The 13077-nt window shown below is 45.0% G+C and overlaps 1 protein-coding gene across 1 annotated transcript in view; it reads right to left on the reverse strand.

The window, feature by feature from the left end:
- Positions 1 to 919: 919 nt before the first annotated feature.
- LOC105903636 (oxysterol-binding protein-related protein 10) overlaps positions 920 to 13077 on the reverse strand; it is a 69869-nt gene continuing 57711 nt past the window's right edge. Inside the window, exons 8-13 of the mRNA XM_031586449.1 lie at positions 10461 to 10607; positions 9606 to 10104; positions 4956 to 5142; positions 4367 to 4549; positions 3923 to 4076; positions 920 to 3162 (exon numbers count right to left, since the gene is read on the reverse strand). Coding sequence (XP_031442309.1) covers positions 3118 to 3162; positions 3923 to 4076; positions 4367 to 4549; positions 4956 to 5142; positions 9606 to 10104; positions 10461 to 10607 — 1215 coding nt within the window. The 3' untranslated portion in view covers positions 920 to 3117. The remainder of the gene's footprint in view (positions 3163 to 3922; positions 4077 to 4366; positions 4550 to 4955; positions 5143 to 9605; positions 10105 to 10460; positions 10608 to 13077) is intronic.

The raw sequence follows: 13077 nt of genomic DNA on the forward strand, positions 1-13077 counted from the left end.
ATCATTGTGTCCAGGCTGCATGAAAAACGTCAAGTTGACGTCAACACTTGAGTTGACTTACCTTGTTTGACCACTAAGTGGCAGTATTTGCACAGTTCATCTTGTAATTAACCTGAAATTGGAAAGACTGGGTCACATGTTAAACAGGCCGCATTTGTCAGCCATCAGGTTTAAACACGGGTGATTCTCATTTCCCTTATTTGTCAATCCTCCCTTCCTGTATTAAAAACAGGTAGGAAACGAGGAAGGCATGTAACCAGGATGGAGGAATCAAAGACAGACATACATGAGAAATTAGATGCGCGTCAAGTATCAAGCATGTCTTGGATTGTTACACTACCGATGCGATTGGGGGGTAGCATGACCTTGCGTAGGTTTCGCAGGGATATCAATCCGTAGACCCTCCATGGAGAAAAGTCCATCTTCCATCCATGTTCATGTTTGACTTATGTTTAATTTTTCAACAATATCCAGTTTTACACAAAATCTGAAGCCTGTCTGACTGCACACGGACATCTCCAGTCCCCGTTACATGGCCACAATTAATTAAGCTTCAGTTACATCAATTACACATTATTTAAATATCAATTAAGAATCGCTTCGGATGGGGAAAAAAAACAAGTTTCTAAGGTCGCTTGTAATGAAATTCATTTTTATTTATTCTCCTGATACAAAGTGACAGTCTGCCTGTGATTACCATGGCACATGGGTTCGTTTAGACACATGTTAAAAACAAAAAACAAAAACAAAAAAGAACCTGCTCAACCAACTTCCAAGACACTTGAGAGGCTGCTGCTTATGATTGCACCCTGGGAAAAGAATCCCATCTTAAAGGAGACGCTCCGTACGGTGGAGAACTCCAAAGTGGTGTGGTATCACTTTCAACAGTGACCTCCATATACTCTTTAAGGGGGGGGGGGGGGGGGGGGGGGGGGGGGATATATCCTTGGGTTATGTGATTTGCAGCCTGAGAATGGGTGATGAGGGATTATTAGTTTGGGTTAAGTATCTATGAGGCGTTATCCAGGATCATTCCATCGTCTTCAGTAGCATCTGATTGGGCAGCACCCCTGGGTCTGATCACAGCTGGATCCCTCTCAGTGTCAGTGACTGACTGGGCAGCAACACTCCAGTACATGTCCTGGCTGAATTCATAACTACGCTTTGGCAGAAGAGGTGACCCAGATAGTTCGATCAGGTCATGTGGAACCGCCGCTGAAGTTTACAGAAGCAGGCTACATCTGGTTTGAGAACTCAAGACTCCATCTCCAACTGTACTCAGGGTAACATCACAAACAGTGTGGATAAGAGTACGGACCTATATACAGTCTCTAGTCCACATGGACAGACGGCCTCAGACACGATCTCGTTGCTTTAAGATAAAGCCTTGGCGCCCCCTGCTTTGAAATGTGCAAGTGTTCATGATTTTGGTGTAGTGTAGTGCAAGGCTCAAACACCCTCAATTTATGAATCTCTTCTTGAATAGAAAAGTTCACTATTTGGGAAACAATATATAAGTGGATGTATGGACATCAGGGAACAGAGAATAGCCTCATCTAACAGCTCAAATCGTTATATAAATAACACTTCATATTAAGAATAAAATAGAATTAGTGATTGACTTGATTTAGACCTAATTATGTCTGATTAGATATATGGGTCTATTCACATAAATAACGTCAAAATATGAGTTCCTGCTTTAGCAATGCAGTCTTTGCCATCTGAGGTACAAGTCCTAATTGGCAGCAAACAGAGAACTACTGCCATATAATCTTGTTTCACACACAATAAAACACAACCTCGAGGGAATTTCAAAATCAGACAACTCAACACTGCAATTAACTATGACCTACATATCCTAATTAGATTGCTTCCTTAAGCAGATAAGACATACTTTGGCCATGTAACCATCAGCTGACAAATAGCTCACTCATCTTCCAGAACTGTTCCACGGTTAACCGAATAATACCTACGCAGATGATTTATTCTTTTTTTTTCCCCAATGCATTCGATTACATTACATTTCTAATCGATACAGGGCCTTTTTCTTTCTCCCGAAATGAAAAAAAATCCTCATGTGAGGACAGCTGGAGAAGACGTTTGTGTCTTCCGTCCATACTAATCAGTGGACTGCCTCTCACGCAGTGCTGCTGTCCATTAACCTTCATTGGCGTGTAGCCTAGCAGGGAGCCTAACGCAGGGTAATCACATCAGAGATGTGCCGAGGACACGGGGCCCACCACTCCAATCACATCCATCAGGGGAGCCCAAGGCCACGTGCACAGGTGGATACCTGTGGATCACGTGTGGTCGCGTGATGGATGCTACCAGTGACGCCTGGAAGAGTTAGTGTGTGTCGCATTTTTCACAAACACTTTGTCTGTGGCCTCATGATTCACAAGGGCCACCATCGGCTTGGAGTGATGTATTGATTTTGCAGAAGTGGTCTCTTACTTATTGGCATGATGATGGAGATTCTCTGATTTTGTATTTTCAAGCATTTCGAGCTAAGCTACAGAAGCTTGTGTGTGCGTGTGGGTGCGTGTATGTGTGCGTGTTTCTGTGTGTGTGTGTTTGCGTGTGTGTGTTTGCGTGTGCGTGTGTGTGTTTTCATGTTTTCAGTGTGCAAGCGTGCATGGTCATAGACAGGACACAAATCAATATCACATGGCTAGTCACCTATATACTGTGCAAGTGCAAAACATTAAAAAAAGAGAGAGAGAAAGGCCTGGGTTATGTGAAAAATAGAAATACTCTACCTGGAGTTTGGTATAAAAATGATGTCCCTCTCCCCCATTTCCCACCCCTCTGGAGCTACAGTGATGGGGATCACACAGGCACTACCCCCATCTCACAGAACACACTACCTCACCATCAGTCTCTCTCTCTCTCTCTCTCTCTCTGTCTGTCCCCCAGAGTACATATACAGGAACAGGATACTCTCCTCAACCTTCTCTTTGGCCCCTTTTCGCTTCATTCCTCCTCCTCCTCCTCCACCACCACCTCCTTCACCTCCTCCTCATCCTCTCTTTGAGTCCATTCCTCTGCTCGCAGGCTGGAGGGGTTTATGAGAGAGTCCCGTAAAGCACTCGTTTCCTGGGTCAGGGTCAGGGTGCGTCAGTGGGCCTTCCACAGAGGGTTGAGGTAGACCCATCCATCCCCCTGCAAGGAATGGGAAACACAGGTCACGCTACCACAAGCTGTAAGTGCTGCCTCAAGAGTATGCCAAGACCACACCACGAGTCTTCGGCTGCGGTCCAATAGTCTTTGTTTCTTTGCAAGGTTCCTAACTGAGTGAAATGACCCAGAAGTATCTAAATGGCAGCTGTGATTTAAATTCTCTAAACACAAAGAAAAGGTGCTTCAATGCTTCCTCTCTTATCTCCTTTAGCATAGAGTACATTGGACCAGCCTTTATGAAAGGAAAGGAGATTTTTTCCGGCACAAATTGTATAAGGCTATTTAGAATTTTAAATTGTTAGGCTCAAATCCACCGTTGTGTAATTACGTAGCCTAGTGTAAGTGCAGTCAGATTCTCTCAGGCGGTTGTTTATTTCTTATGAATTCTCCTTCACGTCTGTCTTTGACCTCATGATGTTTTCCATCAAGGTCAAGGAAAAGAGGTTTGGAAAAGACATAAGACGTCTACTGATGAAGTATTTCTGTGATGTCCCCAAAGAGAGTATTTACTCTTCTGACAGTAAGTATGTACTTCGGTTTTTCACCTAACCCAGGACATCTTGTTTTTTGTGGGTTTTTTTGTTGTTGATTTTTGTTTGAATCTGGTTTTGCACTTGCTCAATATATAAGTATATGCACTTTAATGACCTTCTGGAGTTCATCAAGTTAGCCCAAACTGCCTATGTATAATGGGTACGGATTGCAGTGAGCTGGTTGGTGTGTGTAGGGGAACGTGGCGGACCTCTTTGATGAAGTATTTGGGTTTCCAGGGCATGTTGTTGGCAGCTCTCTGTTTCTCCTCTCCGCGCTGACGCTCCTCCAGACGGTGCTTGTGTTCTGTCGCCGCGTCGATGTTGCCCTCCTTCAGCGCCGTAGTCACGTGCTGCCATAATCGCCTTCACACACACACCACACACACACACACACACACAATAAAGTTAACTCTATATAATCAAAAGGTCCTACCATACAAGGTCTTTTCTTTATCACAATATTTCACTAAGAACAATACACAGACATAGTCATGATAATGTTAACATAAAGTCTCCAGAGCTACTTAAGGTTAACCAAGCATGCATATCTGTGAAGCGTATCCTTATCTTTAACTACCACCTGCTTAACCATAGAGAAACACACAGTACATGCAGATATGACCTCTACCAAAGCATCCTACAGCCTTACTCACCTGGACTCAGTCCGTCCCTGTCTTTCTATTGGCCGCAGCCTTTTCCTGATGACTGGCAGTTTGGATGTGTCAATCACTTTGGTTTCTCCGCTGCTATAGGTGAACTCCAGCGTTCCGTTCCACTCCCCCTGAGCCTTGCACACAATGGTGTTGGTGGTGTTGTGTTTGACCTCTGCAGTCACCCTGGCCAGCACACAAACACAGTGGACTCAGGACTGATAATATTACATTGTTGTTGCAAAGCACAAAGATGCCACTGGACGTGAAGAGACTCGCTCACACTGAATTTGTTTTTTGGTAAAATGATGGATACCTCACACAAGACTGGACAGCTGGAAATAGGAACCATCATTTGTGCTGAGTGATCATGTATTTGGGCCTATGTACCATGAAATGTAAATGGCAAACAAAGACACACACACACTTGAACACTAACATACAAAGAAAATAACTAATGAGGAGGAACACACACAGACACACACACACACACACACACACACACACACACACTACCGCACACACTTGAACAGTAACACAATCTTAACTTACGTACACATGCTTACACAAACCCACACATGCACTCACTCACCTGTGGACCTTCCCTCCATAGAAGGGCTTGGTGTGGAATGTGACGGTGGCGGAGTAGCCACTCTTGGCACAGCTGATGGAGACCTTTCCCCCGAGCTCCACCCAGGGCACAGTGAGGATGGAGCGGGCGTAGGCACAGGGCAGTGTGAACACGTACTCCTCATCATGCTCCAGAAGGCACAGCACTCCTGCCGATACATTCATTCACACACACACACACACACACACACACACACACACACACACACACACACACACACACACACACACACACACAGTAAGTAAAGGTACATTCAACCATGTATATATAGAACACACAAAAATACATATAGAAACGTTCAGCAAATGTTCACATTTTCCCAATCTAGACAAGATTTATATTCAGGAAGGAATCTCCAGTAATAATTCATGTCTATGTGACAATGACCCTTGATTATTCCAGAGTCCTTTTCCTTTGTCCCTTAGATATTTAAATATTCATCCGTTTTATGCTTTCACTCTAAAAATTAAGCCTGGGAGTATTTTATTTTTCAATTAATCATATTTGACATATTTTAACTGACTATGCATTGTTAATGTTGCGTGTTGCTGAGTTAAACCTTTTACAGTGCATACCAAGCAAAAAAAATTGAATCTAAAATGAAACAATGCATATTCAAATAATGTTCCTGTACTGGCTAAAAGGCAATTATCTTGGGCACTGAACCAGAATGTGTCCTTAAAAGTGTCAGCGTCAAAGCCACTGAATAGTGAATACAGATTTATTGTTTCCGCTCCGAGTGCTATTAAATAAAGACGGCCTTTTTTGTTTGTTTTCAAATAAGCCTAAGACTGCAGAGTGTATGGTTATTGATTTAAAAATGAGCTTGATCCATCACTGTGCTGAGATATGCACTGCACACACACACACACAGACACACAGACACACCGACACACACACACTCTAAACAAACTAAATTAAAAAAACTACCAAAATATCACCATGGCTAAGATATCCATCAGCACCAGCATATTTAAAGCTTCTCAATTTCAGCTCAAAGTGTCTCCTATGCCACATCCACATTTGACATAACAGTCAAGTCTCCAGGCCCGAGCAATGTTGTAAAAATGACAGGGTTTTTAAATAGCTGGTAGACATGGATGCGTTTCTTACTGCAGGTCTCCGCTGGGTATTCCATATTGGAAAGTGATACGTAACTGTCATTAAAATGTAATATACACACGCAACACAATCTCTGCTGCTTTGCCTGCACACCTCCCTCACTTGCTCTAACAGTCAAGAATTGCATTTGTGTTGCATTATATCATTGCCAATTTACCACAGCCAATTGGCTTTCTCTGGCTTTCTCTTTCTCCAGGGGAGAAACCACACAGACCCTGATGCCTGAAGTGCCTGTGGGCATAACATCGTTAGAACAGTCATCGGCTCCCATCCCTGGTGTCCACTGTGTCTGAGACCTGCATGCTCACCTCCCAGAGCTCATGGCCCACGCCAGCACAAATTCACTCTTTCCAGTGTTAATTAAGGTTTGACTCCCACGGGTCCACCCAGGCTGCCATTTGTGTGGACATGCCTGACACAACGGAAAAACTGGTGTCTTGTTTGCAATGGATGCCCAAACACAACAGGTGAGCTTTTAATCTTATGTACTGAGGCTTAGCACAGCCAATGAACAGCACTAGAGGGATCCTGATTCATTTTACCATTGAACATATTGTTAATATGACAGGACTGAAAGTGAATAAGACTGCAGTGACTCAATGGTTGTACTTATAAATGTATATTGAAGGGGGTTTGAGGGAAGCAGGGACGGGGGAATCTTTTCAGAGTGACTCACTGTGCCCCTCTGGGCACACCCACACATACATCACTTCCTCCCATCATCCCTTGAGCATTATGTCCTGCAGGAAGCCCTTTTCCAGAGCCCCAGCATGTAGAGCTCATTTCCTTTGAGACCTTCAGTGACTCAGGGCTCACTGATGAAGCCAATGACCAACACCAATATCCAATGTGATCTTTAAGTCCTCTCCTCGCCCTCCTGCCTCCACCCATCCATTTACCCCTTGTGATAAGAATTAATGGATACTATCAGCTTAAGAACCACCTGAATCCATCAGCCTAAGAACCACCAGAATCTATCAGCCTAAGAACCACCAGAATCTATCAGCCTAAGAACCACCAGAATATATCAGCCTAAGAACCACCTGAATCTATCAGTCTAAGAACCACCAGAATCTATCAGCCTAAGAACCACCAGAATCTATCAGCCTAAGAACCACCAGAATCTATCAGCCTAAGAACCACCAGAATCTATCAGCCTAAGAACCACCAGAATCTATCAGCCTAAGAACCACCAGAATCTATCAGCCTAAATACCACCAGAATCTATCAGCCTAAGAACCACCAGAATCTATCAGCCTAAGAACCACCAGAATCTATCAGCCTAAGAACCACCAGAATCTATCAGCCTAAGAACCACCAGAATCTATCAGCCTAAATACCACCAGAATCTATCAGCCTAAGAACCACCAGAATCTATCAGCCTAAGAACCACCAGAATCTATCAGCCTAAGAACCACTAGAATCTATCAGCCTAAGAACCACCAGAATCTATCAGCCTAAGAACCACCTGAATCCATCAGCCTACAAACCACCAGAATCTATCAGCCTAAGAACCACCAGAATCTATCAGCCTAAGAACCACCAGAATCTATCAGCCTAAATACCACCAGAATCTATCAGCCTAAGAACCACCAGAATCTATCAGCCTAAGAACCACCAGAATCCACCAGCCTAAGAACCACCTGAATCTATCAGTCTAAGAACCACCAGAATCTATCAGCCTAAGAACCACCAGAATCTATCAGCCTAAGAACCACCAGAATCCATCACTGTGAATGAGTGTTTCTGTAGCTCAACTGGTAAAGCAAAGGTCCTAGGTCCTAGGTTCAGTGCCCAGGTAGCATCCATACTGATTCAAATGTATATCTGGACATTACCATAAAGTTACCATACCATCTGCTAAATGCCAAAAGGTAAATGATGAATGAGAACTACTGGATTCACTAGATGCCAAGGCCATTTCAGCACATAGGGCTATGGTGCACAAGTTCCATGTGTGTCTATTAGCAGTCGCTGTGCCGTGGTTTGGTCAAGCACGTGTTCAGGTATCGACTGCTCTGGAAGCTGACCTCTGCCATGGCCGTCATGGTTACAAATTACATTGATCCTTTTAGAGGCACTGGATGCCACCTCCTGCGCCGGTTGTGACAAACATCAAACCAGATAAATCAGCCAGAATCCACATGCAAATCCACACAGTGACCCACAGCCCTCACACGCACACAGCCTCATTGACACACAGATGTCACCTCTAGGCCACCTGACTCACTACAGATCAATAGTTCTGCTTTTCAAATAAGGAAGTCTCCTATCCCATCCAGATCTATTTATAAATCTCCACAGACTCGGAATGATGGTTTTGAATTTCCTGTGTCTGAGCCAGGAGGCGGGGGCGATTCAGTCTTTGATTGCTGGTCTGCAGGTCCTAGCGTGACTCACCCATGGTATTTAGCATTGAAGGTGAAGTAGGTTTTAGGCTAATGCAAATATCCGGCCTCCCAGGCCTCACCATTTTGACTTATTCATAGGAAGCGCCATGGCTTCATCCGCATTGGACTGCATGGTCAAGCAGAGCCTAGCTTTCATCCAATCAGCTTGTATCCAAAATACGCTTTCCTGTGCATTCATGAAAATTCGGCTACAACATGCATGTATGTATGTGTGACTTAAAAATGTTTAAAAAGAGTTGTGATCAGCTGAGAGTTAAAAACTTGAGGTTGTCTAGAATAGTTTTACTGGAAAAATAAACTTCATGTTAATATGAATAAATCCATTTCCATCTATCCTAGTGGCATTTCACTTATGCAAGTCAATTTACACGATTTTAAGCTCATTTCAACTCAGGATTTTCTAATGTTAAAATTAAAATCCCATGTTACGATACACTGACCATTACCTAGGGAACGCTTTAGGCCTACATGGCCTCTTACGGGGCCTCTGGATGGCGGCACCCCTCCGTGGTCTCGAGACCCAGCTCAATGGATCTGATGACTAGCGCATGGGTTAGACCTAAGTGAATCTAGGTCTTGATGAGTGCTGACTATTAAACCTAATCTGGTCAATCTCGTAGCATGCCTCAGAGCTACTGAACATGAAATCATTATGGAGTCAGGAGACCAATATATTGTACATTCAGTTACTTGTGAAAGTCCTTCGAATTCTTTTTTTTCTATGTGGTATGGTGTGTATGTAGAATCAGTCATCAATGAGCCCTTTCAGGTGACTTTCCTGTAAGGATTGTTGCTCTGGTAGATTTGAGAAGGTATTTGGTAGGATTGTGCTGTGCTGTAGAGGACTAGTGTTTGAGAAGCTAGTCTACTACCACTATTTTCAGTTCATGACTTGCACCTAGAAAACATCTGAAACAAGTGTAGGCACTCAGAAGTACAGGCACATATGCAAGTTAAGTTGCCCGTTGCCCATTGAAACCCAGTGGAAATCCTCCTCTCCATATTTTCTTCATGATTCAATGCTACCATCATGATACAACGTAATCAGCGTGTAGTGTCAGCGTGTAGTGTCACCCACCTTCTCCCATCATGGATACCCCCACGGACATTCCCATGAACTTGCTCTTGGTCCACACGTGGGCGTTTACACACATCTTCTTCTCCTGGCACTCGCAGTAGAACCCCGACACCGGCGGGTGGTGCGACACCTGCTCCGCCACGAACCGGACGCGGTGGTTGCCCGCCGCCGGCGAGTCATCCGGGCCCACGGGCCGCGATGGGTCTCGGTTGGCGGGCCCCAGCGTGTGGGCCTGAGTCCTGAGAGGCCGGACCTGGTCGAGCGGTACCGCCCAGGAACAGTGGAAGGTCTCGCCCAGAACCGGGTTGTAGGGCTTCTTGGCCACGGCGCCCTTGCGTCCCTCATGGAAGGCAGTCAGGTAGTACTCCACGAAGCGCACCATGCGCTCCTCGGGTGTGGTTCCCGTGGTGATGGCCAGGAACATGTCCGGGTGGGCCATGAAGTTGGCGTACATCTCCAGCAGAGAGCGCTTCTCCAGGATGAAGGTAGGCAGCACCACCTATAGGCACGGAGGCAGTACAGATTCAGGTTTTTTATTCACATGGCTTTTAAATATTAAGCACAGTAACTTAAAACCTCTATGAAAGAAAGACTTAAGTCAACAACATAGTCAATTTCAGTGTGTAAATACCTCTGCAGCAACTCATATAAACACTGAGGTGTTTGGGAGTAGACAATGTGTGTCTGGGTGTGTGGGTCTGTGTGGGTGTGTGTGTGCTTATCTGTGGATGTTGGTCCGCGTAAATGGGTGTGTGTGTGTGTGTGTGTGTGTGTGTGTGTGTGTGTGTGTGTGTGTGTGTGTGTGTGTGTGTGTGTGTGTGTGTGTGTGTATCGGAGTACACTTGTGTCTTTTACCCGTGTGAGGTCCATGCCCAGTTTGAGCTGAGAGAGGAGGTGTAATATTATGCTTCTCTGGTCATCCAGCACCCCAAGATCCTCCTCCTCATTGTCCTCCGTGTCCGTCACCTCCTCTGTGGGACTCACAGACTCCATACCTGTGTGCTATAAGCAGAGAAAGGTGTGGTTTACATGAGGTGGAGTTCAAATAGGACTAATCATAAGTGGACAGCCAGTAAATCACTGTAATCGTAACTGTATCATTGCACCCCGTTTATGCTTTCCTGGCTTACCGCAGGACTGGTTTTCAGCAGGAACCTTTAATTCTATCTTAGTAGAGTTTGCGTGTTGGAAATGAGGCAGTACCCTGAATCACACGACAAGTCCTGATGATCGGAGTAACTGAATGCCTCTTGTAATACCATAATGCAAACTAACTAATCACATACAGCCGTGCTTACATGACGCACATAGCACTGTCCAGGGTGCCCAATTTAAGGCTAAGCTAAACTTAAGGATAAGACTAAGCATCCAATAACAACATAACCTACCAGCTAATCCCTCAACAATGTGCCAACCCACACTGATCAAGAAGCCAAAGGCCGGACCTCATCTCCACTCGGTGAGAAGTGTGTTCCAGCATGGCACTGGTGTAGTGAGGGAGATTAGAGTCTGCAGTGTGTGTTCACAGATTGGCCTGGCAGGGAGGTCTGATCTGGGTTAAGGAGGAGCCGTTGCTGAAGCCTCTGGGCTTCTCCCGCAGGCCCTCTGAGCTGGAGGGGGGAGTCTAGGTCTTAATGTTTAATGCAAGAAAAAGCTGCAGCCTTTGGGCGACTAATATTCTTTCACACACACACAAAAAAAAAAAAAAAAAAAATTGGGGGCATTTTTATTGCTCTCTTTTTCGCTCACTCTCCTTCTCTCTCTCTCTCTCTGGTTATTTTAAATTGTATTTCAATGGTTTTCAATTGGTATTTCAAATAAAGGGTTTTTAAGTCTCCCCCCTTTCCCTCACACAACACACACACACACATATATACACACTTTTCTTCATCTCTCCATCATGTGCTCATGCCCTCATGCCCACACACACCAGCACACACACACACACACGGTATGCCACATGATGGGGGGACTCCCAGCTCATACAACAGTGTTTACTGTATGCGACAGAACCGAGGAGACGCCTGTGGGACTGCTGCTGTGGGACCGGTACAGTAAGACATCTGACACACACACACACACACACACACACACACACACACACACACACACACACACACACACATCCATACACACCTACAAACTAACACACATCACACTCTCTCACACACACACACACACACATCCATACACACCTACAAACTAACACACATCACACTCTCTCACACACACACACACATCCATACACACCTACAAACTAACACACATCACACTCTCACACACACACACACACACATATGCATAGCACACACACATAAAATGGCTCTGTTGTAGAGCTGAAATATGACACACCACCCCTAGGAAATGCCTAGCCAGGAGCAGCCAATGTGAGATGAGGAACTGCTCTGGAGCCAGCCAATGAGAGATGAGGATCTTCTCTGGAGCCAGCCAATGAGATTTGAAGATCTGCTCTGGTGCCAGCCGAGGGACCAGGAGAGCCCCAGCCAGCATCGGCCCATTTTACACCTGAATATTTCATCTCCACACAGCTCATCTCATATCATCTCATCTCATCTCTCTATCTCCCTCTCATCCTCTCCTTCCCATTTTTATCTCTCCCGTGAGCTCCTTTCATCCTTTCTCTATCTCTCAATCTCTCCCTCTCTCTGCCTCTACCTCTCTTTCCTTCTCTCTCTCACTCTTTCTCTCTCTTTCAATATTGAGCCGCCTCCCTCCTTTCTCTGTATCCCTTTCTCTATATATGTGGTGATTTCCCTCCCTGCTTCCCTCACACAATCACACACACACACACACACACTACAGTGTGATATAAATAGAGAGAGAGAAGAGGAAGGAGAAGGAGGTCTGTTTTGATTCCCTCATGCTGCCTAATTATCAAGCCTCTAGGAGGAGAGAGAGAGAGAAAGAAAGAAAAAGAGCGAGTTTCCCTCCCTCTCACACAGCAGTAGCAAACACTCCCCAGTCCCTACTGTACACCACTGGCATGACGTCAGGCGGAGAGGAGGGGAGAGGGAGGAGAAGAAAAGCAAGGAGGAAAGAGATGTAGAGAAGGAAGAAGAGGAAAGAGAAGGACAAAAAGCAGGGAAGAGGAAGACAAGAAAGGATGAAAGGAATGGAGCGAGGAAGAGAGGAGACGGGAGGTCTAAATTAAGAAGAGAAAGAGAACAGCAGAGAACAGAGGGAGGAGAAGGAAAATAGAAAGAGGAGGAGAAGGAAAGATAGATAGAGGAAGAGAGGCGAGAGGAGGATTGTGGGATTCATGTTTTATGCATGATGAGTGTAATTGTTTCACTCTTTTCCTTCAGCTGAATAAGCTGCATCAGCTCAACCGCACCATGAGAAATTCATGACTGAATACAAACACTGAATCAAAATCCTCTGAAATTTAGATTAGGTTAGATTCGATTTGATTCAACTTTATTGTCATTGTGCAGGGTACGGGTATAAAGCC

The sequence above is a fragment of the Clupea harengus genome, chromosome 19 (genome assembly GCF_900700415.2).
Source record: "Clupea harengus chromosome 19, Ch_v2.0.2, whole genome shotgun sequence".
NCBI lineage: Eukaryota > Metazoa > Chordata > Actinopteri > Clupeiformes > Clupeidae > Clupea > Clupea harengus.